The 26,064-nt window shown below is 41.8% G+C and overlaps 1 protein-coding gene across 1 annotated transcript; it reads left to right on the top strand.

Moving 5' to 3' along the window:
* The first annotated feature begins 6,436 nt into the window (after positions 1-6,436).
* Positions 6,437-24,555, top strand: LOC126951171 (hyaluronidase-4). The gene is made up of 3 exons (XM_050785064.1): positions 6,437-7,470; positions 22,028-22,117; positions 24,033-24,555. Exons 1-3 carry the CDS (start codon positions 6,517-6,519, stop codon positions 24,432-24,434), a joined length of 1,446 nt encoding a protein of 481 aa, XP_050641021.1. The 5' UTR covers positions 6,437-6,516; the 3' UTR covers positions 24,435-24,555.
* The last annotated feature ends 1,509 nt before the right edge of the window (positions 24,556-26,064 follow it).

Genomic DNA, 26,064 nt, shown 5'->3' with positions numbered 1-26,064 from the left:
TATCTAATGATGAATTATGAGCCTTAAGAAATACTGTTATAAAGTTGATTGTATTGTAAACCCATAGGCAACAAGTTTTTAAGAAAAATGTATGAAAAATACTTAATTGAGAAACCTCTAACATTAAAATATTTTGCTTTTTCTGCTGGAATACTAAAGAGTCAGCTTGCAGAGCACTGATGTTTCAAAAGAGAAAAAGTTCATCAGAGAAAAAAATAGAAGCCTATTATTGGCTGTTGCTCTAATAAGCTTTTATTAGAAAATAGGTTAGCAATTAGTTCTGCAAAATTGAGCACATAGCTTTGAACTTGATAGTTCTGCTCTGTCTCTCAGGCCGATAAATGTATATGAGTATATATATTTTTCATCATTGGCAACAAAATATCACTTTGGTCAGTACTTTCCTTAAGGGCTTGGAAATAAAACAGTGCATTTATTAAATTCCTTAGGGACCATGACCTTCAGGATATCTCTTCAAACGCTCATGGTTTTAGGAGCAGACACTTGGCATCTTAAAGGTTTTTAAAACAGAACCCCAATATCATGAAAAAAGAAATAGAAGACTTGTAGATTTGGAAAATCAATTTGTTTCACTAATACATGAATATTAAGAAAAGAGTATATGCTTTGAAAAACTTTTCCAGAGCATTCACTCTGATCGTAAAGATCAGTATGGATCATCACGCTGTGTGAAGTTAAAAAACATTGCACTGGGTGTTTGAGAACAAGCACTTAGAGTTGCAATCAAAATGAAAACAAATTAGTGCAATTAATTTATTGATTTATAGCATCCTTTTCCTTTGTGGTGATTGTTTAAAATATTATGATCTTATAAATAACTGGTTTGAACTGCTCTCATTTCTGTCTTAGATTATTGCAAGAGCTTCTTACACTTTTCCTGCTTCTCTCTTGTGTCTTTTCCCTTTCAGGCTTGCCTCAACACAGCAGCCAGAGGAATCCAGTTAAGCCCAAGGCAGATAATGTCATTCTTCTTTCACAGCCTACCACGTCTTTCCCATCTCATTTAGAGTAAAAGCCTGAGTACCTATAAGCCCCCACAAGACCTTCACTCTTTCCTCTCTGGCTCCTTTTACCTAGTCACTGACCTCTTCAAAGGTCCTTGGAGACAGCAGGCATGCTCTGCCACAGGGCCTTTGCACCTGCTTTCCCTCATACTTCCCCCGACATCCTCCAGGCTGACTCCTCTTATCCCTGGGATCAGTGAGGCTTGTTACCATCTAGAAACAAATCCCTACCTTATTTATTTTTCTTTGTTATCATCACTATGCAACACACTGAATATTTTATTTCCTCTTCTTATTTATTATCTCCCTCCCCCACAAGAATTTAAACTCAGTGAGGGCAGGGGCTTTTGTTTGTTTTGCTCACTATTGTATTGTTGGTACTTAGACGGAAGCCTGGTACATAGAAAATGCTCAATAAAAATGTTCTGAATTCTTATAAGAATAAACCCTAAGTGCCTCTGCCTTCATACAGTGTCAGTGCTCCGAAGACCACCAGGAGCACACCTGCAGTTAAGTCAGTTGACTTTCTTACTTATTGTGGGAAGGGAGGGTGCACACCATGGGAAACCATGGGGTGTCTCAGTAAGAGGGTATTAGGAGGAAACTATCATACTATTTAGGTTTTGGTTGGGTGATTTTGGGGGAGAGTCTAAGAAGGCAGGGATTTTCTCTAGATTAGACGTTGTCAGAAAGCAGAGGCGTTCCTGTGACTGGGTAAAGAATAGCAGTCATTCATTCAGCAAGAGAGAGGGATGTTTGGTATTTTGTGGGTTGCACAGTGACCTTCTTTTCTGATCTTAGACAAAATTTAAAAGTGGCCTGGCTTTGTCTCATTTGATTGTGGTCTGAAAGTAAACGTGTCCAGACTGGTATTCTGTGACATTGTTTAAGAGAAGCATTATGCTGCCTAGCTGTGAGTGTAGTACTCACAGTTTCCGAATGCCAGGGGTTGCTCTTTTTTTTCTTTTAATTTATCACAAGCAAGTAAGCTTCTTTGGGGAAGGAGTGAGAAGGGAGATAGGAAGAAGCAGAGGACAGGGGATAGAGCCTTTTTTGCAGACTCTTGTAGCTGTACATGGTGGTCCTGTCTCCCCACAAGAACACCCCTCCTGCCGCCTTCTTCACTGTCTCCTTCACTGTCAGGAGGAAGGCGCAGTGATGAGGTGAGGTCCTTGAGCCGACTTGAAATAGGCCCTGTCTGTTTGCTGCTTTTGCCACATTTGTCTCTGGTCAGGGCAAGAAGATTAGAACTATGAAGCCAAGGTCAACCTAGTAGCAGCTTAACCTTCCTCAGTTTCTTTTTCTTTCCCACTATGGCTTTTTTTTTTTTTTTTTTTTTTTTTTTTTTTTTTTTGAGACGGAGGAGGCTGGAGTGCAGGAGAAAGCAGGTTCACGCCACTTCCCTTTACCTGCCATCGCCCCCTAAGTTTTTTGTATTTTTTAATGAGCATGATCTCCTGACCTCAGCCTCCCAAAGTGCTGGGATTACAGGCTTTCATTGCTTTAATGAGCAAAATTGAAAATCATTTGTCCAGCAGCCTTTAAAATGTCTTCACAGAAGTTTCCTTGTTGAAGGAAGGGAACTAGTCCTTCATATATGTTCCCAGGACAGACCTTACTTCTAAGAAGAGAAAACTGGGCGATACAATTTAAGGGCCAAGTCCAGGTTAAATTCCTCATTCACCTCTACCTCCAATATCTTGCTAACTCTTTCTAAACATTCTGTCATTTAGAGGTTTGTTTACAGGAGCACATTTTCCTAGGCAGATTATGGAAGGGGGAAGGGAGAAAGAAAAGGAAGGTTGCTATCGCTGGTGACACACACACAGTTAACTGTGGATAATTACACGGTTGCTATGCTACACGAACCAGTCAAGATAAGGCAGAGCTCAGCGGTGGGGATTTTAATGGCATAGGTGGGGTGAGGGAATAAGGTCTAGAGAAGCTCTGAAGCAAAGGGCGCTTTTGGAAGGGCAGGTTTGGGGAGTTTCCTTGGTGAAGGAAGGACAGGAGAAACACACAGAGATTGCATGATGGGACAGGGAAGGGAAAACAGTGTCTGAGAGGGGTCACGTGAGGGGATCTCCTCCCAACAAGCCATGTTTAACGAGGAGGGCACACCGGTGCCCTGACCTGGCTGCAAAGGAAGCAGAAACCTGACATACAGCAAGCAGAAGACACGGGCACAGGATTTTACTTATTTATTTTCCTTCTTTGGTCGTGCACCCACACATTTTATCAGGAGCTATGTCTGCCATCTGCCATGTAAGGTGCACCTCCAGTTCACCAGAACAAAGAGAATAATAACATTCCAGGATAGGAGAAGAGAATCACTTGGTAACTTTGTAATAAATGAACCAGGATGTTCTATGGTGGTGATGAGGGAGCTGACCAAAGGGGAAACAATAGTCAGTGGAAAACTATGTTCTGAATGAGACCAAAGCAGGAAGTGTCTGGCAGAGTAGATTTTTTCTTTTTTTGGTACACAAATATAGTCCTTTCTAATAGAACTGAATTTTAATTTTAAAGGAAAGCTTCTTCCCCCTTCTATTAAGGAATGCATATGCAAATCTATTTTTCTTACCTGGAGGCAAAATATAATAAAAAAATCAAAGAAAAGGAGAAGTTTTGAGTACCACAATTTTTCTTACTCATAAAATTAGATTCCCTTGAAAATATTATTCTCTTCAAATCATAATTTAGAGCTGCAGTAGGATATATTTCATGCTACTAAGTGGGGTAATTTTATTCAGCTTTGTGCATGGAGGAGTATATTTATTCAATAAATGAAAATATCTACCTCTATAGCTCTTAAAAACTGGTGTTTTGTGTTTATCCATTTACTTAGGACTTCTTAAATGTCTTTGGAGGAAGTTTTGTGAATTACTTAAAAATTTTTTTACAGCAGTGTCTGAGGCCTGAGAAATACTATAAGGTTTGGCTGGTGACACCTGGTGGTTAAACATGATAATTACACACAACATGTAGCACAGGCTTTACTACCAAGCACGGAAGCGCCTTGTATTGGTCCATTCTCACACTGCTAATGAAAACATACCCAGAAGAAAAAGAGAGTCAATGGACTCACAGTTCCACATGGCTGGGGATCCCTCACAATCATGGCAGTAGGTGAAGGAGGAGCAAAGTCACGTCTTACATGGAGGCAGGCAAGAGAGCATGCGCAGGGGAACGACCCTTTATAAAACCATCAGATCTCATGAGACTTATTCATTATCACAAGAACAGCAAGGGAAATCTGCCCCCATGATTCAATTACCTCCCACCACCTCCCTCCTATGACAGGGAGATTATGGGAGCTACAATTCAAGATGAGATTTTGGTGGAGACACAGCCAAACCATATCACTTCTCCATCAATCAGAGTTCCTGGTTGTAAGCAACCAAAACAAACCTTGCTTACTTGAGCAGAAAGGCGGTGTCTCATGAGGACAATGTCTCCACTTAACAGTAACATTATGGGCATCAGGTTCAGGTTCTGGATGCCCCAGCTTGGTGCTCCTTGACACTGGAATTTATGTCACCACTGGCAATGTAACCTCAGCCTCCTTGAATCTCAATATCCCAATTCAAAGCCTAGATTAGGATGCATCTAATTGGGCTGACCACGGTCATAGACGAATATCAAACCTGCGAGGAATGCTGGGACATTTCGGCTTATTTAATGAAATATGGACTTTGCCTTCCAAGGTATTTATGGTACAGAATTAACTACTGAGGAAAGGGGTCTGTATCCTGAGCACACAACCAAAGGACAAATGTCTACTGGACACCTTAATATCACTAGGCATCAGGCATAACCACAATGCACTTTCCTTTTAATGACACACAAGACTGCAAATGTTTTATGCCGTCAAACCCTTTGATGAGCTTTTACAAAAATAATTTTGTAGTAGTTTTACAAAGAGATGACTGAAAAATAACTTGACAAAATAACCACTATCGTCTTCCCTCTCGTACTATCCAAACACCTACCTATCTTTCTCTTTCTCTCTCTCTCTCTTTTTTTTTTTTAGATTGAATCTGGCTCTGTTGCCAGGCTGGAGGGCAGTGGTGTGATCTCGGTTCACTGCAACCTCCACCTCCCAGGTTGAAGCGATTCTCCTGCCTCAGCCTCCTGAGTAGCTGGGACTACAGGCGTGTGCCACCATGCCAAGCTAATTTTTGTATTTTTAGTAGAGATGAAGTTTCACCATGTTAGCCAGGATGGTCTTGATCTCTTGAACTTGTGATCTACCCACTTCAGCCTCCCAAAGTGCTGGGATTATAGGTGTGAGCCACCCTGCCTGGCCCTATCTTCTCTTTCAACTCCAGTGTCTTCCCTGAGACATTCTGTTACACCAGGGGTTTGGTCTAGGTCCTGTTGCTTGCTGCACAGAAAGCCAATCACTTCTTGCTGGGGAACAAGGCCTTATTTGGGTGCTGCGGCCAAGGAGAATAAAGGATCAGTCTCAGATTCATCTCCCCAAGCAACTAAAATTTGGGGTCTATCAAGTAGGGAAGAAAAGTAACTATGTGTGGGAAAATAGGAATTAAGGAGGGGTAAGAAAGAGGAGTTGGTCAACAGGCAAGTGGTCAGTTAGGCAGTCATGATGAGTGAGGTGTCTGGTGTCTCATTGTTTAGATGTGATAATCTGGTAAGTTTCGTTCCTTGAAACTTTCTGGGAGGCTTGATGGTTGGTTTACAGAAAGGAACCCTGATAAGACAAATGTAACTTTCTTAAGTTACAATTAACCTGGGAGAGTCAATTTCTAAGTTTATTCAAAAGAAACCCAAAACAGCTATTCTTTGGGACAGTTGGGCTGGTTTTAATTTCTTGCCACTCAATCACTTTCCTCTCCATTCCTACCTACTGCTTACTGCCAGAAGTAAATGCTCCAATAAATTATCATGTAGTACTTATTATGCATTTTTATTATTTAAATTTTACATTACCTTGCCTTCCATATAATGTGACATCAGACAAGCCTTTTCATCTCTCTAAGCCTCAGTTTCCCCATTTGTAAAATGGAAATGTAATTATAAGCCTTACATAGTTATTACAAGTTTTTAAAAAATAAATATTTACAAAGCACTTAAGGACAATACCTGGGATTTGATGAGTTTTCCAAAATGATAGTGAATATTATTTCACATCTTTATCTGATCATGAACTCCTTAAAGGCAAGGACCACATCTTATTCATTTTATTTTCTGGACATAGGATCTGGTGCTCCATGAATGTCTGTTGAATTGCATTTCCTGCCCCTGAATAGAAGCTAGGTCTCTACATCTGTTTCTATATCACCATTTATTTATAGGCCTCTTTGAGACCTCTAAGTGATACACTTTAAAAACAGACATATATAATAATAATATCTATTTATTATTTGAGTCTTGTTCCTCAAAACTATGACTAACAGAAAATTAAATCTCTCCACAGGTCTTCTAGAGTGCACTAAAGCAGAAGATTACATAAGATTTTTATCTTACCATGAAAGTGTTACCTGAAGGACAGTTAAGGCTTTGTTTTGTTCAACCAGTACATCTCACTTTATGGCTCCTTATATTTTTTATTCTAAAGTCTATCTCTTGTCTAAAACCTGCTCGACTTCCAATTTATCAAAGGAAACCTTTTATAGCTGCTTGGAATGCTCCAACAGATCAGTGTTTGATAAAATACAATTTAAGACTAAATTTGAAAATGTTTCCTGTGATTGGAAGCCCACTGGCCAAGGCCAGGGGGCAAAATGTCACTATATTTTATGTCAACAGATTGGGATACTATCCATGGTATACATCACAAGGGGTCCCCATTAATGGAGGTCTCCCACAGAACATAAGTTTACAAGTACATCTGGAAAAAGCTGACCAAGATATTAATTATTACATCCCTGCTGAAGATTTCAGTGGACTTGCTGTTATAGATTGGGAATATTGGCGACCACAGTGGGCCCGGAACTGGAATGCAAAAGACGTCTACAGAAAGAAGTCAAGAAAGCTTATTACCGATATGGGAAAGAATGTATCAGCTACGGATATTGAATATTTAGCTAAAGTGACCTTTGAAGAAAGCGCAAAAGCTTTCATGAAGGAAACCATCAAATTGGGAATTAAGAGTCGACCCAAAGGTCTTTGGGGTTATTATTTATATCCTGATTGTCACAATTATAATGTTTATGCCCCAAACTATACTGGGTCATGCCCAGAAGAGGAAGTCTTGAGGAACAATGAGCTCTCTTGGCTCTGGAACAGCAGTGCTGCTTTATATCCTTCTATCGGTGTCTGGAAATCCCTTGGAGACAGTGAAAACATTTTGCGCTTCTCCCAATTTCGGGTACATGAATCCATGAGGATCTCCACCATGACATCTCATGATTATGCTCTGCCTGTATTTGTCTACACAAGGCTAGGGTACAGAGATGAACCTTTATTTTTTCTTTCTAAGGTAAGAAGCTTCTTGTCCAATAGTGGGGGGTTTCCTCCTTATCTCTAAAAGGACATTTCTTTGTTAATTATGTTCTTTGAAGAATTGATTTCAATTAATGGTCTGTTATATAGGAGCATTATTCTTCCTTGACTAGTCATGCGTTTAGACTCTTCATTTATGAAAACTGAATTTTGATTATCTTATTCATTATTATTCTCTTAAGGAACAAAGTAAGGCGAGAAAGGGTTAAAGTAGATACCAGCAACTACTACATTTCCTTCACACCAACTTTAACTATATTCACAATTGGGCATTTTGGAAGGTTATCGAAATGATCAGCAGTGAGCAGGTTAGATAATCAAAAAGGATGTTTTGAAATGGAGTGTTTGCTCGTACATGTGGAAGCAGAATTGTCTAGCCACTTAAACGAAAAATTCTAGGGAAAGTAGTGCGTATCCTAATTTTTTTTTTTTTCTTCAAGACGGAGTTTTTTGCTCTTGTCACCCAGGCTGGAGTGCAATGATGCAGTCTCAGTTCACTGTAACCTCCACCTCTGGGGTTCAAGTGATTCTTCTGCCTCAGTCTCCCAAGTAGCTGGGTTTACAGGCACCCACCACCATGCCCAGCTAATTTTTGTACTTTTAGTAAAGATGGGGTTTCACCATGTTGGACAGGTTGGTCTTGAACTCCTGACCTCAGGTGATCCACCAGCCTTGGCCTCCCAAAGTGCTGGGATTACAGGCATGAGCCACCGTGCCCAGCCTAATCTTTGGATTTGGACAATTTTGTGTAACCTTTCTACATTGAGAAGCCTTGGGACTTGTGGAGGGCTTCACGTGTGATGCAGTGATGTTTTCAGGTATTGCTGGACACCAGTGGTTTAATATATTTTAATGGAGGCATTTTTCCTTTCTGCACCATTACAAATTTCAACTCACCAATATCTGTTAAAGATGTTCTGAGTTTCACATGCATCTGTGTGAAGAGACCACCAAACATGCTTTGTGTGAGCAATAAAGCTTTTTAATCACCTGGGTGCAGGCGGGCTGAGTCCAAAAAGAGAGTCAGCAAAGGGAGATGGGGTGGGGCCATTTTAGAGCATTTGGGTGTGTAGTGGAAAATTACAGTCAAAGGGGGGTGTTCTCTGGTGGGTAGGGGTGGGGGTCATAAGGTGATCAGTGGGGGAGCTTTTGAGCCAGGATGAGTCAGGAGAAGGAATTTCACAAGATAATGTCATCAGTTAAGGCAGGGACCAGCCATTTTCACTTCTTTTGTGGTGGAATGTCATCAGTTAAGGCAGGAACTAGCCATTTTCACTTCTTTTGTGATTCTTTACTTGTTTCAGGCCATCTGGATGTATATATTCATGCAGGTCACAGGGGATACGATGGCTTAGCTTGGGCTCAGAGGCCTGACATTCCTGCCTTCTTATATTAATAAGAAAAATACCATAAAATAGTATTGAAGTGTTGGGGCAGTGAAAAGTTTTGGGGGATGGCATGGAGAGATAATGGGCAATGTTTCTCAGGGCTGCTTTGAGCAGGATTAGGGATCATGTGGGAACCTAGAGTGGGAGAGGTCAAGTTGAAGGAGGATTTTGTGGTAAGGGGTGATACTGTGGGGTTGTTAGAAGGAGCATTTTTCATGTAGAATGATTGATGATGGCCTGGATACGGTTTTGGATGAATTGAGAAAATAAATGGAGGATACAAGGTCTGAATAAAAGAAGGAGAAAAACAGGTATTAAAGGACTAAGAATTGGGAGGACCCAGGACATCCAATTAGAGAGTGCCCAAGGGGGTTCAGCGTAATTACTTGCTTGGTTGGCGGATTTTTGGGCTCTATCCTTAAGTTTTTTTATGTTGTCATACACCAGGCCAGATTGATTTAGGTAAAAACAACACTCTTCATTTAAAAATATACAGAGTCCTCCTTTTTCAGCAGTAAGTCAAGGCCTCAGCGGTTTTGGAGGACAACTGCAGCTAAAGAGTCAACTTGGGCCTGGAGGACTGATAAAGTTTATAATATGTCTGTGATGCTAGCAGAGATGTCATTAGAAAGGCTATGAAAGGTCATGACAGAGGTTGAAATGCCTACTATTCCAGTACCAAGAGCAATAGTGGAGGCAGAAAGTCCTAAACTGACAAGCAAGGGAATTAGTGGAATAACTCTTTTTTGTCATGTTGGTGTCATGAGGGGAACAGGGAGCTCTTTGGTCCATTTGCAAATTGAATTTTGGGAGTAAGGAAAACTAGTGTGCATGTGCCTGTCCAGTTAGCGGGTAGACACATGTAGGTAGAAAGCCACAGAGGAAGACGAGGCTTGTGTGAGGCAAAGCTGGAAATGCAAAGTAAGATGAAAAGGAGTACTGAAATTGGTGTCTTCTACCCAGACTCTTAGGGATCCAGCTAGGGCGACAGCTGTCAGAGGTTGTAAAGGGGACTGATGGGGTAACTGCGTAGAGTGGGAGATTTGATTTTCATGGTGTATAAGAAAATATTGAGTGTCTATGAGCAAACTTTCACTGTTATTTACGGGGCTTGGTATGAGTAAACAAGAAGAGGGCCTGGGAGGAGAATCTGACGAGAAAGGGGAAGGTAGCCAAGGATGGAGTGAAATACAGGGCAAGTGTCTTCCTAAGCAATACTTACTGCTAATGTTTTTAAGTTTGCCAGTATTGATAGAGGGCTTGTCTGTAATATGGAGCTGGAAGGCTCCAATTGTTTCAGTGATGTGTGTAGTTGGGCTTTGGAGATGAAGAGTGAAGGAACATCAAAAAGGTGAAAGGTTACCCAGGGAATTCCAGTGGGTCTTTGCCAAGAGATACATAAAGGAGCAGCCACAGGAATAGTAGTTTGTGTTGTGAGGGCTCCAAACATGAGGGGAGTAGAGTTGATATAAAGAGAAAGATTTTTTAAGTAAGTGCAGAGGAGGGTGGCAGCTTGCTGATGTGAAATGTCTGGGGAGATCTTGCTGGACCTGTCTAGAAAGTAAAGAAGTTCTTCAGGAGGGTAAAAGTGAGGGCTGTTAAAGGAAGTTTGGAGGTGTAGGGAGACAGGTGCCCAGTCTGTATGTAAGGTGAGGACAGCTGTGTAGGTGCTGGAAGAAAGGGAAATGCAAAGCCAAAAATTGTTTGCTGAGGAGGGCTTAGAAATAGCTAAGAGAGAGTGAGTAAGGTTGATAGTGTGGTGGAGATAGCTGGGGAAAGGTAGAGGGTGGCATAAGGATGGGAATGAGAATAAGAGTGAGTGTAAAAGTAAACAATAGAATTTCATCAGGGTGAAAGTATTGGGGGGTGCCCTGCCAGCAAAGATCATCTATCCACTCTAAGAAGGAGTTAAGAGTGGCGGTTTAGGGATAGCACCAGGAGATATCAGCTGTGATGTCTTAGAGAAACAGTGTAAACCAGCAGTGTAAACAAGAGTAGGGCATTTATGAGTAGTTGAGAATGATAAATAGGAGTATGACTAGACAGAAGATAGCAGGGATGACTAGTTTTTGGGGCTCAATCCAAGTAGTGGGGGTGACTGTGTAAAGCCCTGTTACAAAAAGTAGGGTAAGAATGAACAGACCTAATAGAATAAAGGGATGTATTAGGCTCATAAGGGCTATTACTGTTCTTCAGAAATGCGAGTGAGTTTAAGGGAAGTAGGGGAGAGTACTTGCAACTTCCAGGAGAAAGAGGAGGTATTAGGCTGGTTGTCTGATGAACACAGCTTTATTCTGGAACGGTGAGCCCAGTGGGCAGGATCCTGCAGACAAATGGCAGTTGGGGTACTATAGATGACAAAGTAAGGTCTGGTCCATCAAGGTTGTAGAGTTTGAGGGGTCAGATTCTTAACAAGAACTGATCGTCCAGCTAGGGTGTCTTCATATGGCTGGGAATCTGGAGTAGGCAAGAGATTAGCAGCCTGGTGAATTTCCTGTCTAGCCTGCTGGAGGACTGGAAGATAGTTGCCAAGAGGGCTGGTGTCTGGGACAAGGTTGGGGCTGAGCAAGAAAGTGCATCCATATAAAATTTCAAATGGACTGTACCCTGTAGCATCTCGAGGACAGGCTCTAATTCTGAGAAGGGCAAGAGGTAAAAGTACTGTCCAGTCCTTTTTAAGTTGGAGGCTGAGCTTGGTGAGGTGTGTCTTTAAAAGACAATTAGTCCGTTCTACCTTTCCTGAAGATTGAGGATGGTAAGGGATATGAAGTTTCCACTGAATACCAAGAGCCTGAGAAACTGCTTGGGTGATTTGACTAGTAAAGGCCGGTCCGTTATCGGACTGTATAGAGGTGGGAAGGCCAAACTGAGGAATTATCTCTAACAGAAGGGAAGAAATGACCGTGGTGGCCTTCTCAGACTCTGTGGGAAAGGCCTCTACCCATCCAGTGAAAGTGTCTACCCAGACCAAGAGGTATTTTAGTTTCCTGACTTGGGGCATGTGAGTAAAGTCAATTTGCCTGTACTGGGCAGGGGCAAACTCTTGAGCTTGATGTGCAGGGAAGGGAGGAGGCCTGAACAATCCCTGAGGGGGAGTAGAATAGCAAATAGAACACTTAGAAGTGATTTCCTTGAGGATAGATTTCCACGATGGAAAGGAAATGAGAGGTTCTAAGAGACTGGCTAGTGGCTTATAACCTACATGGAAGAGGTTATGAAATGATGACAGAACAGAGTGGGCCTGTGAGGCTGGAAGGAGATCTTTTCCTTGGTCTAAGAACCATTTGCCTTGTGTGGGAAGAGATTGATAGGTGGAAGTTTCAGTGGGGGAATACATGGGAGTGACTGATGAGAAGGAGAGAAACTGACCATGAGGGACAGAAGTTGGAATGCTAACTGCTTCTTTAGCTACCTAATCAGCATAAGCATTGCTTAGAGCAATGGGATCTGACACCTTTTGATGGCCTTTGCAGTGAATGACTCCAGCTTCCTTTGGAAGTAAAGTGGCCCTGACAAGAGTTTTTATTAAAGAGGCATTAATGATAGAGGACCCTTGTGTAGTGAGGAAACCTCTTTCTGCCCATATAACAGCATGGTGGTACAGGGTATGAAAGGCATATTTAGAGTCAGTATAAATATTGACACGTAGTCCCTTTGCAAGAGTGAGGGCCCAAGTTAAGGCAATGTGTTCAGCTTGCTGGGAGGTGGTGGAGAGGGGCAGAGTGGTAGCCTCAATGATAGATGTGGAAGATACTATAGCATAGCCTGCCTTTGCTGGTGAGTGGCGATTAGGCCTGGTGGAACAGAATAAACTGATGGTTTATTGCCATCAATAAACCAAATGTGATCAGGGTGAGGAACAGGAAAGAAGGAAATATGGGAAAATGGGGTGAATGTCAGGTGGATCAGAGAGATACAGTCATGGGTGTCAGGTGTGGTATCTGGAATAATGTCGGAGGCTGCATTGAAGTCAGGGCTGGGAACAATGGTAATTGTAGGAGACTCAACAAAGAGTGAGTATAGCTGAAGGAGCCAGGGAGCAGAAAGTATATGCATCAGGTGTGAGGAAGAAAATAGATTTTGTAAGTTATGAGTGAGAGCAGAGTTTGTGATTTTGAGGGCCTCTAAAAGTATTAGGGGGGCAGCAGCTGCTGCATGGAGGCATGATGGCCAGCCTAAAACAGTAAGGTTAAGTTGTTTGGACAAAAAGGCTACAGGGCATGGTCCCAGTCCTTGTGTAAGAATTCCGACTGCATAGCCCTGCACTTCAGCTGTGTGTAATGAAAAGGGTTAGGATGAGTCAGGGAGAGCTAGTGTGGGAGCAGTCTCTAAAGCTGTCTTCAAGGAATGGAAAGAGGAGTGGGGAAAGGATTTAGGATCTATGGGGTCAGCTAGGTTTCCTTTTGTGAATTTATATAATGGTTTTGTTAGGATGGCAAAACCAGGTATCTGAAGGAAAAAGTATCCAACCATGTCTAGGAAGGGAAGGAGTTTTGTTTTGTAGAAGGTGTTGGGGTTTGAGAGATCAGTTGGAGATGATCGGCAGGGAGAGCATGTGTGTTTTTATGAAGAATTACGCCGAGGTAGGAAACGGATGGAGAAGAAATTTGAGCTTTGGAGGGGGTTACCTGATATCCTTTGGGGAATAAATGTTGAAGGAGCAGGGGGGTGTCTTGTTGAGAAGATTCAAAGGAGGAGCTACAAAGTAGAAGATCATCAATATATTGAATAAGGTGAGAAGCAGAGGGGTGGAAAGAAAGTAAATCATGAGAAAGAGCTTGGCTGAAGTAATGAGGGCTGTCCCTGAAACCTTGTGGCAGCACAGCACAGGTAGTCACTGCTGGGACTGATGGGTGTCAGGGTCAGTTCAGGTAAAAGCAAAGAGAGGCTGGGATGAGGGGTGCAGGAGAAAGCATCTTTAAGATCAAGAACGGAATAGTGAGTTGTGGAGGAAGATATTGAGGACAAAAGCGTGTACAGGTTGGACACTACAGGGTGGATAGGCAAAACAATTTGGTTGATAAGGTGCAGATCCTGAACTAACCTGTAAGACTTGTCCAATTTTCAGACAGGTAAAATGGGGGAATTGTAAGGAGAATTTATAGGTTTTAGAAGCTCATGCTGTAGCGGGTGAGTGATAACAGGTTTTAATCCTTTTAAAGCATGCTGTGGGATGGGACATTGGTGTTGAGCAGGGTAAGGGTGATTAGGTTTTAATGGGATAGTAATGGGCATGTGATTGGTTGCCAGGGAGGGAGTAGAGGTGCCCCATACTTGTGGGTTAAGATGGGGGGATATGAGAGGAAGATGCAAAGGAGGCTTTGGAATGGGAAGAAGGGTGGCGATGAGATGTGGTTGTAGTCCAGGAATAGTCAGGGAAGCAGATAATTTGGTTAAAATGTCTCAGCCTAATAAGGGAACTGGGCAGGTGGGGATAGCTAAAAAAGAGTGCATAAAAGAATGTTGTCCAAGTTGGCACCAGAGTGGGGGAGTTTTAAGAGGTTTTGAAGCTTGGCTGTCAATACCCCCAACAGTTATGGGGGCAAGGGAAACAGGCCCTTGAAAAGAAGGTAATGTGGACTGGGTAGCCCCTGTATCGATTACACAGGGGATGGACGTACCCTCCACTGTGAGAGTTACCCGAGGCTTGGTGTCCGTGATGGTCCAGGGGGCTTCCAAGGCGATCAGGCAGTGTCAGTCTTCAGCTGCCAAGCTGAGCAGATCTGGGAAGGAGTCAGTCAGAGAGCCTTGTACTAGAGCTTTAGGAGCTCTAGGAGTGGCTGCCGGGCGAGCTGGGCAGTCTGATTTCCAGTGGGTCCCTCCACAGATGGGACATGGCTTGGGAGGAATCCTGGGCTGTGGGCATTCCTTGGTCCAGTGGCCAGATTTCTGGCACTTGAAGCAAGATCCTGATGGAGGAAGTCCTGTAGGAATGCTTGACTGCTGTGGCTTAGGGATGTGCAGCTTAGGCAATTGAAGTTCCTGTGTGCTGGAGGTGCAGATGGGTTTTGTCTCACAGCAGGCGCAAGTAATTGTAACTCAGAAATGCGTGGCCATCTGGCTGCCTTCTCTCTATTATTGTACACCTTGAAGGCTGGGTTAATTAATTCCTGTTGTGGGGTTTGAGGCCTGGATTCTAATTTTTGAAGCTTTTTTCTAATGTCAGGAGCTGACTGGGTGATAAAATGCATATTTAGAATGAGACGGCCTTCTGACCCTTCAGAGTCTAGGGCTGTAAAGCTCAGGTTTGCTGCCGAACGAGCCATGAACTGGGCTGGGCTTTCATCTTTACCTTGGGTAGTTTCTTTAAGCTTGTCATAATTAACAGCTTTGTACGCTGCCCTTTTAAGCCCTTCAACTAGGCAGGAAGTCATGTTATCTCACCTAGGTATACCTGGGGAATCTGCCTGATAGTTCCACTGGGGATCCTCTTGGGGAACTGCTCTAATGCCTTCCTGGAGGTCTGGCTCTTGGAGCCGACAGTTGTCAGTGTGAGATTGGGCCAGAGAAAAAACGCTTTCCTATTCATCTGGGGAGAGGGTAGAAGTTAGGATGACATTTAAGTCACTCCAGGTTAAATTGTAGGACAGAGTTAGAGATTGGAATTCCTGTATATGTTTAGTGGGGTCTGATGAGAAAGAACCTAAATGCTGACATATCTGAAAGAGATCTGATGAGAAAAAGGCACATGTACCCTGACTATGCCTTCAGCTCCAGCCACCTCTCTAAGAGGAAATTGTTGGGCAAGTGGGGGAGGGCTAGTCACGGAACTAAACTGTAAGCAGGACCAGGTGTGAGGAAGGGAGGTGATAGAAGGATTATAGGGTGGAGGAGCAGAGGCCGAGGAAGAATTGGGACCTAGCTCAGCCTGGCGATGAGCAGACCGGGGAGGAGGGGAGAGGTCAGATGGGTCTGTAGAAAAGGAAGATTGGAAAGACTCAACGATGCTTGGGGTTGGGACTGAGGGGACAGGTGGGAGGGAAATAAAGAGGATTTGGGAGGAATCACATTGGGAACAGAGACTAGAGAGGGAACAAAGTGTGAAAAATGCCTGGATGTGGGGCACCTCAGACCATTTGCCCATTTTTTGACAAAAATTATCTCGATCTCATAGGATGGAGAAATCGAAAGTGCCATTTTCTGGCCATTTAGAGCCATTATCAAATTTTACTGGGGTCAAGCAGCATTGCAGAAGAAAATAAGGCATTTGCATTTTAGGTCAGGTGTGAGTTGAAGAGGTTTTAAATTTTTGAGAACACAGGCTAAGGGAGAAGAGGGAGGAATAGAGTAGAAGGTTACTCGTAGTTAAGGAGGCAAGCCCAGAGAAAAGAGAGGGTAGAGACACAGAGAGAAGGGGTGGGGGGTGCTTGCCCCCCAGGAAAGTGGAGAGAAAAGAAAGGATAGAGACATAGAGAGAAGGGGAAGAGGGTGCTTGCCCACCATAAAAGTGGTGCTTGCCACTAAAGGTGAAGGACCAAGGCAGGCGTCCCCATGGTGATCGGACACCTCTGAAACATGGGTGAATAATCAAGCAGGGGTCCCCGCAGTGATTAAACACCGAGGGAAGACTGTCTTCCTGAGTCCATGACTGGTGCTGGAGTTTTGGGTTCACGGATAAAACACGTCTCTTCTGTCTCTACAAGAAAAGGAAAGGAACTGAAATTAAGAGAAAGGAGAGATTGAAAGATGGCGCCAGGATTGAAAGGAGAAACAGTTTGAGGGATAGTGAGAGAGGTTGGATAAGAGAGTAAAAAGAGGCCGCTTACCCAATTTAAAATTGGTGAGATGTTCCTTGGGCTGGTCGGTCTGAGGACCCGAGGTTGTAGGTGGATATTTCTCATGGAGCAAAGAGCAGGAGGACAGGGGATTGATCTCCCAAGGGAGGTCCCCTGATCCGAGTCATGACACCAAATTTCACGCATGTCCGTGTGAAGAGACCACCAAACAGGCTTTATGTGAGCAATAAAGCTTTTTAATCACCTGGGTGCAGGTGGGCTGAGTCCGAAAAGATAGTCAGCAAAGGGAAATAAGGGTGGGCCATTTTATAAGATTTGAGTAGGTAGTGGAAAATTACAGTCAAAGGGGGTTGTTCTCTGGCGGGCAGGGGCGGGGATCACAAGGTGCTCAGTGGGGGAGCTTTGGAGCCAGGATGAGCCAGGAGAAGGAATTCCACAAGGTAATGTCATCGGTTAAGGCAGAGACCAGCCATTTTCACTTCTTTTGTGGTGTAATGTCATCAGTTAAGACAAGAACCACCCATTTTCACTTCTTTTGTGATTCTTCACTTGCTTTGGGCCATCTGGACCTATATGTGCAGGTCACAGGGGATACATGGCTTAGCTTGGGGCTCGGAGGCCTGACACTGACTTCTAGGCATCCTAAGGAGGAGGCATAGAAAATACCCAGGTGAGGTATTTTACAGTGACCAGGTATCTTTGGAACATAAATGGAGTGTATTCATCAGAGGGAGAAATGATGCATATGTATGAAATATGGTAAGTGCCATACCTCTGAGGTCATTCATGAGGTGAAGGAGGAAGGAAATAAAGTCTCTATTGTGAACTTCTCTTCATACCACCTAGAAAAATCAGTGATAAATAATTTATGAAGAAGAATAGGAAGTCAGTACAGTCTGAAAGATTTTAAAAAGTTACCTAGGCTGGGTGCAGTGGCTCATGCCTGTAATCCCAGCACTTTGGGAGGCTGAGGCAGGTGGATCATGAGGTCAGGAGTTCAAGACCAACCTGGCCAAGATATTGAAACCCCATCTCTACCAAAAATAGAAAAATTAGCCAAGTGTGGTGGCGGGTGCCTGTAATCCCAGCTACTGGGGAGTCTGAGACACAGAATTGCTTGAATCCGGGAGGCAGAGGTTGTCGTGAGCCAAGATTGCGCCACTGCACTCCAGCCTGGGCAACAGAGTGAAACTCAATTTCAAAAAAAAAAAAAAAGAAAGAAAGAAAGTAATCTAAATCTTCACAAAATAATGTTGACTCTGGAATTGAATCAAAATTAAAATACCAGCTTCTTTTATAAAACATCTATTCTATATTTGACTCAACCAAGTTCCTTTCTTTAGTGATAATAAATTGACTTTTAGAAGAAACAATAAACTCTACGGGACAAAATGTTCATTTCAAAAGATGAATTTAGACTACCGGGACATTCTGCACATTCTGTGAACCTGGGATAAGCTTCTTTTTCTAGTAGCTGTAGCCTCAGAAATGCTCTTTTCCCTCTCAGGAAAAAAGGAGCAACAGTTTGGGTTTCATCTCATTCTGCACTCTTTTTCTTCCAAGTGGCAAGCTATTTCCAAGTGTTTTAAACTATAAGTGTGCCCACCATTGTACCTTATTGACTTTAATAATCTGCCCATAATTTTTATTTTTATTTATTTATTTATTTTTAGTTGAGTTTCCCTCTGTCGTCCAGGTTGGAGTGCAGTGGCATCATCTTGGCTCACTGTAACCTCTGCCTCCTGGGTTCAAGTGATTCTCCTGCCTCAGCCTACGAGTAGCTGGGATCACATGTATGCGCCGCTATGCCCAGCTAATTTTTGGGTTTTTAGTAGAGACGGGGTTTTGCCGTGTTGGCCAGGCTGGTTTCGAACGCCTGACCTCAAGAGATCCACCCGCCTTGGCCTCCCAAAGTGCTAGGATTACAGGCGTGAGCCACTGTGCCTGGCCCTGCCTATAATTTTTTTTTTTTTTAAGCTCAACATCTAACTTTTATTTATTTTGATTTTTTAAACTTTTTTTTGAACTTTTACATATTTAATTCAATTAAACAAAGTAGCAAAAATGAATGAATTACAACAACATATCTCAATACGTGTGAATCTTAGAGACAGTTGAATGAAAAGGGCGAGTCCTAGAAGAATCCTGCCCATAATTTTTAAAAAGCCTGATATTCATTTGTACCAAACTCTTAATGACCATTAATGGCTTCCATTTCTGATTTTCCCAACAATGTCTGAATTTTAGAATGCACACACATACAGTTAAGATTACAAAGAAGATTCACTAGTAAGTAGTAAATCTCTTAACCTCCCTGGATTTGGTGTCTTCATGTACAAAATGAGACAATATTACCTGCCCTACTGACCTAGCAAAAATATGATGAAAATCAAATGAGAACTTGCATATGAAAACCTTGAAGTTCTACAGAAACCTATTGGTATGGCTATTACTTTTTTAACAGCCATCAAAGCCTTAAACTTAAGCATGGGATATTTAAGAGTGGAATCTCAGGCAGTAGCTATAGTTTGGGGAATACAGAGGCAGTCAAGCCTCATTTCACACAGAAGATTGCCTATATTGTTTACATATGAATGCAACCTAGATATAACCTGATGCTGTGCTCTTAAAACATTGATTATTTATTTTTAGTTTTCCATTTGTAAACATTTAGGGGGTACAAGTGCAGTTTTGTTACATGGATATATTGAGTGGTAGTGAAGTCTGGGCTTCTAGTGTACCCATCACCTGAAAAGTGTACATTTTACCTGACAAGTCATTTCTTATCCCTCACTCTCCTCCACCCTTTTATCTTTTGGAGTCTCCAATGTCTATTATTGTACTCTGTATGTCCATATTTACTCATCGTTTAGCTCCTACTTACCAGTAAAAACATGTGATATTTTACTTTCTGTTTCTGAGTTATTTCACTTAAGATAATGGCCTCCTGTTCCATCTGTGAGATATGCTTTTAAAAATTAACACGAGGAGTTTCCTTGCCTATAGATTTAAAGATGTTTATCCTTGTCATTAATTCATTCTGTCTCCGGTAAGGCACGAAGGCAGCTCATTAGTAATGCTCCAGCTCCCCACAGTGGGCACCTTGCTTACATGCACTCCGGTAAGCGTCAGGGACTGACACGGAAGTGTTGAGTGAGTCCCCTGAGTAGCCCTACCCTCTGCTTCTGAAACCATGATTTAGGTCGGAGGATCCTGTGGAGGCGCAAAGCACCCTGTGCCACACTGGGTCCTGGGAGGCTCCTTTTCAGTACATCTTCTTTGTTCCTTTCTTTCTCCTTAATGTGACAACACCCCCATGGCTCAAGCTTTCAGGTGTCCCAATCTGCACCCAGAGGCTTTTATCTGTGACTTTCCTCGCTGGGTAGTGCCCTGGCTTTTCTGATCCCCAAAACATAGCTGCTTTGTGATTCATTCAGCACCCTGCTCTCTGTGAGGTGACAGTGAACTAATTTGGTGAGAAACTGATTTGAAAACTAATTTGGAAGAACCTGACAGCAACCTCAGAAGGTGTGTGTGGCTTTCACCAGAAACATCTGTCACTTACATACTTATTATAGTTCAATAGCCTATAAATATAAAATGTAAATGTTATGTCTTTATTCTCCTTTGATGACAATGCCTTAATCAAAAGGAGAACTGATGGGGATTTCTGCCCTGATCACACCATGTGACTGTATGACACTATTTTCAGGGAAGTTTCAAAGTGAGGGGAGTGAGGAGTTCTGCTCCCTTATGTCTTTGCCCAAAGAGGGAGTGGACACGGACTCAGCAGAGTCTTCAGTCTTGGTACTGCAGGGATGGCCCCTTCTCTGTCCCTGTTCATCGTGCCATTGACAATTTTCAAAATTCTCTCATTTATATTATCTCATTTGAGCCTCTCCTTCCTGTCATGTCAGCTATGGCCTGTTCAGCAGATATTGTAGTCGTACGAAATGAAAATGGATGTTAACCTGAAAGGGAAATTAGTTTAACCCAAAATCTCTTTCCTTGTTGAAAGTCACAAGACAATTGCCCAGAAACAAACAAACAAACAAAAACTTTAAAAAATGATCTTGTAAAACCTTTAATTTGAGTGTTAGACAATAAAAGTGTCAGATAAAGAGATTTATCTCTCAAGTATTAATATTAAGTGTCCAATGGCAAAATAGCATTTACAGTTCTTCTTTTGTTTTCCACCAAATCACCTAATAACATTTTCTAGCATTTAATTGGTAGAAATTCACCCTTGGAGTAAAAGGTGAATGATTAGTATCTTAAAGATTGGAGGAATGTGTTATAATTTAACAAACTAGGAAACCAACTACATGTATTCAAATCTTAATTTCCTCCAGAAAATGGCCTAGATCCATGTTAATCTTTAAACACTAAAACAATAACCCTTTAAGATTATAAAATCAAAATTCTCTCTGCTAAAACCTTACCTTTGTCTATCTTAACCATATTGCAGAAAATTCCAGCGACTTTACCATGACTGGATGAGTCATAAATAAAGCCCATTAGGCCAGATACTTAGAAATTAAACACACATAATTTCAGGGACAAATATAAAAGCTGGACCAAATCAGAGCCTGCAAGCCCTTAATGTTGCTTCTTTGCCTGGCCTTGGAATTGAAATGATATAAACCCATCCAAATAACTGTGGGGATGAAGTGTTACTGGGGCATGCTGCAAAATGGAAAAGGAACCTGGTTAAGAGGATCCCATTTGGAGAAGGAAAACTTCTGGATTCAGTTTCCGGAACACATACATATGACCTGGTATGTGGGTATGTGCCCCTGATTTATTTCAATTCAATAATTTCTGATAACCATTTACAGACTCATTGTCTTCAAAATAACATCCTGCATGGCAAAATATGTTTTTCTTTAAAAATATTTTTATGTTTTTGCACATGGTTACAGAGTGTGATTTTTGAGCATTGGTTTATTCAGCGTTTGTGTCACTCTAAGAAAATAGAAAATAGTATCTAAGGAGTATATGAGCTCAGTACCAGACCTATTATACTGAACTCAGACTCTAATCCTAATCCCTGGTGGGTTTTTTGTTTTTTGTTTTTGAGGCAGAGTCTCGCCCTGTCATCCAGGCTGGAGTGCAATGGTGTGATCTCGGCTCACTGCAACCTCCACCTCCTGGATTCAAACAATTCTCCTGCCTCAGCCTCTGAGTGGCTGGGATTACAGGCACCCACCACCACGCCTGGCTAATTTTTTTTTTTGATTTTTAGTAGAGATGGGGTTTCACCATGTTGACCATGCTGGTCTCAAACTCTTGACCTTGTGATCCACCCGCCTCGGCCTCCCAAAGTGCTGGGATTACAGGCGTGAGCCACCATGCCTGGTGAGTTGTTTTACATTCAAATTAATAATGAACTCTACTCTCTTCAATCTAGCAAGATCTAGTCAGCACCATAGGAGAAAGTGCTGCCTTGGGAGCTGCAGGCATTGTTATTTGGGGAGACATGAATTTAACTTCATCCAAGGTAAGTCAGTATCTTGAAGGTATATTTGATGTTTTTTTTTAAAGTATTTCTCTGCTTTCTTGGAGAGCTTACTCTAATAAAGCTCTCATGACTTCCATAGCAAACCAGCTTTAGAATAAATATTCCAAATCAGTGCCTGATCACATAGAAAAGGATAAAAAATATTGTTAACTTTTATAAAGATAGTAATCATAACACTGACATTTGATGAATATTTATGATACACTAAGGTTGTGCTAAGAGATTTTTTGAGTCGAATTTGCTCACTTCCTGGTCATATGAGGTAGTGACCATCGTCCTCATTTACAGATGGTGAAACTAGAGAGGAAACCAACTAGGTTAACAGCTATTTAGGATAGTTAGTGGTAGAGTTGGCATTAGTCACAGTTTGATGATGGACACCTTGCATTTTAACGACTATAGAAAATGTGTTATATACTATTTTGAGAGGTAGAAACAGGTGGTAACTTTTTAATTCTCCACAATAAAGTTATTTTTTCTCTACAGAGAAATCAGCTAAAAATTAACAGCATTTAAAATAAGATTTATGGCTGGGCACGGTGTCTCAGACCTGTAATTCCTGCACTTTGGGAGGTGGGATCACTTCAGGCCAGGAGTTCGAGACCAGCCTGACTGACATGGAGAAAGCCAATCTCTACTAGAAATATAAATATTAGGCGAGTGTGATGACATATGCCTGTAATCCCAGCTGCTTGGGAGGCTGAGGCAAGAGAATGGCTTGAAGCCGGGAGGCAGAGGTTGCAGTGAGCCAAGATGATGCCATCGCACTTGAGCCTGGATGAAAGAGTGAGACTCCATTTCAAAAAAAAAAGAAAAATAAAAAGATTTCTATGGTTCTTCAAATTTCTCAGCTGAGATATTTTTTTAATTCAGGAAAGACTCTTAGTTTTCCCCAATCCCCATTAATTACAATCTCTTCCATATTTCCAGATGTAGTTTGTTTATATTTCTATAGTGTAACGCATTTTACCTTGAATACTGGTACCCTTGACACTTTTTGCTAAATTGAAGTTTTTGCAAGTCCATGATGATCTGATATTATTCTTAGAATTTCACAGTCTCAATTTGTTGCTACTGAGATAATGTTCATGAAACTGTTTATGCCTATGCCCACATATGAGAATTAGGAAGAAACTCAGAGGATTAATTCCTGACTTTCCAGGTGTGATATTTCCACCCCAGCCCCTTGGTGGCTCATCAGAAGAGCTTCATCAGGAAGGTGGGTGCACACAGGTGGCCTCTGTTTAGAACAGGTAATAGGAACCATATACACAAATGTTACCTAGTCAGCCATATAGACTTTTCTGTGTTTGAATTGTGTTAGAAGTACAGAACCCAGGACAGTTGATGGAAATTAACAGGAAAGTCCAGAAGGCTATAATACTCGGTAGAATGGTGGAATAAGATGATTTGACAATAAATGATGGACTGTGATTCAGGCTGTAACACAACCACGGAAGGCCCCACATACCTGAATGGTAGCCTGAGGGCAGCAGTTCTGGTACATTCCTAATTTGGGTTTGTTCCTTTTCCTTTTATACTCATTAACTTGGGAGCTAGAAGGAAGAAAAAAAGAATGTAAATTGGAGAAAGGCAAGGTCCCATGTGCTGATTCTGGGGGCCATTTGCAAGTTCAGTTGCTTAACCTGACTGTAACATAGTATCCATCTCCCGCCCCTCAGACCTCTCCCCTTTCTGATTTGGGATCCTTGTTGTAGTGCCAGGAGCCTACAAGTTCAACAACTGGAACCAAGCCATTATGTTTTAATCAAGACCAAAGAACTGTTCTAGAAGCTCTAATTCTATCAGTACCAGCGCGAAACACTAAAATCGATTTCTTTCTACATTTCTATCAGGGAGAAACACTAAAATCAATTTCTTTCCACATTTCTAGGCCAACTGTACAAAGGTGAAGCAGTTTGTGAGTTCTGATTTAGGGAGCTACCTAGCCAATGTGACCAGAGCTGCTGAGGTATGCAGCTTTCACCTCTGCAGGAACAATGGGAGGTGCATAAGGAAGATGTGGAACTCACCCACTTACCTTCACTTGAACCCCGCAAGTTACCACATAGAGGCCTCTGAGGATGGGGAATTTACTGTGAAAGGAAGAGCATCTGATACAGACCTGGCAGTGATGGCAGATACATTTTCCTGTCATTGTTATCAGGGATATGAAGGAGCTGATTGCAGAGAAGTAAAGACGGCTGATGGCTGTTCTGGGGTTTCCCCTTTTCCTGGTTCACTAATAACACTTTGTCTACTGCTTTTAGCAAGTTATCGAAGCATTCATTTGTGAGATAATTGAGTTTAAAGGGAATTGTGTGGTCTCTAGCGTAGTCATTTAAAGAAGGATGTAACTTATGACAATTTTTTTCTCTTATGAATTCTACTGAGAGGTATTATAAGTAGACATATGTATGTCACTTAACATAAACAGAAAGATATTATTTTATTTGCCTCCAATCTGGCTAGGAAATCAGATCTAGAGTAAAGTCAATGTACACTTCCTCTTTATTGGAATATTTAAGTTGCATTTAAACTAAAACTAGTATAATTTAGTCTTTACATGAATGTACATACATAAAATTATACATAAAATATTAAATTATTCATTTCAAAGACTTTTTTTTCAAGTTGGCAATTTATACATAAAATATTAAATTATTCATTTCAAAGACTTTTTTTTCAAGTTGGCAATTTATTTAAGGAAACATTACTAAGTAATCATCTGATTTAACAGAAGGGGTCACCTGGTCAACTGGTCCATTGAAGAGGACTAACTGCAGTTTCTATTCTAGCCTCGGGTTCACACTAGGTTTCTATTTCCCACCTGGACTCATTGAGTGCAGAACCATTCCTGGCATGGCTTCTCATGAGGGGCCAGAGACTGAGGTAAGGGGGAGTCATTCCCGACCTACCAAGCACCAATTCTAAGATGGCACTTTGCGTCCTTCCTTCACAGACCCTGGCAGTCTGAATACTGTGAAGGCTTTGGGATAATATTCATGTTGACCTACGCTGACACTGCTGTAGATCTGGAAGCTGGAGCCATATTAGTAAAAATGCAGTTGGTGACTTTTGCAAGCAAAAATCATTATGTAGAAAAAGTGACATTTAAGGGGCCCAGAAGTGCTATTGAAAAAGAGGTCTATGCGAAATGTTAGATATTTTTGCTTTCCCCTTCCCATATATGACTTTTGAATAGGGAATTTAGAGTCATTTTGCATCTAATTTGAATCATGGTTTCACTACGTATCTGATTGTGTGACATTGGGAAAGTTACCTACAGTCACTGTTTTGTTATCTGAAAATCAGTACTATAACTCCTACCTCAATTAATTATTCTGAGGAGTAAATGGAATAACATACCCCTTGCATACTTGGACTCTGCTGTTGATCCTCAACTGACTTTATTTTATTTTATTTTTTTGTAGTGATGTGGTCTTGTTTTGTTATTCAGGCCGGTCTCGGACTTCTAGGCTCAAGAGATCCTCTTGCTCAGCCTCCCAAAGTTCTGGGATTGTAGGTGTGAGCCACTGCACCCAGCCTCAACCAACTCTTGACTACCAAAGTAACAGAAAAGTGCAGGATAAAACGGAGTCTTGGGCAATTTTCACTTCTTGATGCTATGTTCTGTTTAAAATCACTTATACACATTATGTTGTTCTCTTGAGAGTCATGTTTAATTGATAGGACTTCCTTCTTCTGGAGACAATCTACTTGAAAGGTAAACTCAAAATAAACATGACGCTGCTGTAGAAGGAATTATAGTTGATTGAACCTCCTTCTTCACCTCTGTTTTTCTGTGAAACATTTGAAATCCAGGTGCGTTCTTTTCAACTCTGAGTCTCTGCTCAGACCTCAGTAGGTCTTCAACAAGTATCGTTAAATGAAGGAATTAATGAGTGATTCAGAAACCTGAATTG

The sequence above is a fragment of the Macaca thibetana genome, chromosome 3 (assembly GCF_024542745.1).
Source record: "Macaca thibetana thibetana isolate TM-01 chromosome 3, ASM2454274v1, whole genome shotgun sequence".
Classification (NCBI taxonomy): Eukaryota; Metazoa; Chordata; class Mammalia; order Primates; family Cercopithecidae; genus Macaca; species Macaca thibetana.
This window is presented reverse-complemented; position numbering and strand designations above follow the sequence as displayed.

Coding starts and splice junctions, on each gene's coding strand:
- LOC126951171 (XM_050785064.1), top strand. CDS start 6,517: ATGAAAGTGTTACCTGAAGGACAGTTAAGGCTTTGTTTTGTTCAACCA. Junction 7,471..22,027: donor CTTTATTTTTTCTTTCTAAG/GTAAGAAGCTTC, acceptor TCTTCAATCTAG/CAAGATCTAGTCAGCACCAT. Junction 22,118..24,032: donor TGAATTTAACTTCATCCAAG/GTAAGTCAGTAT, acceptor CCACATTTCTAG/GCCAACTGTACAAAGGTGAA.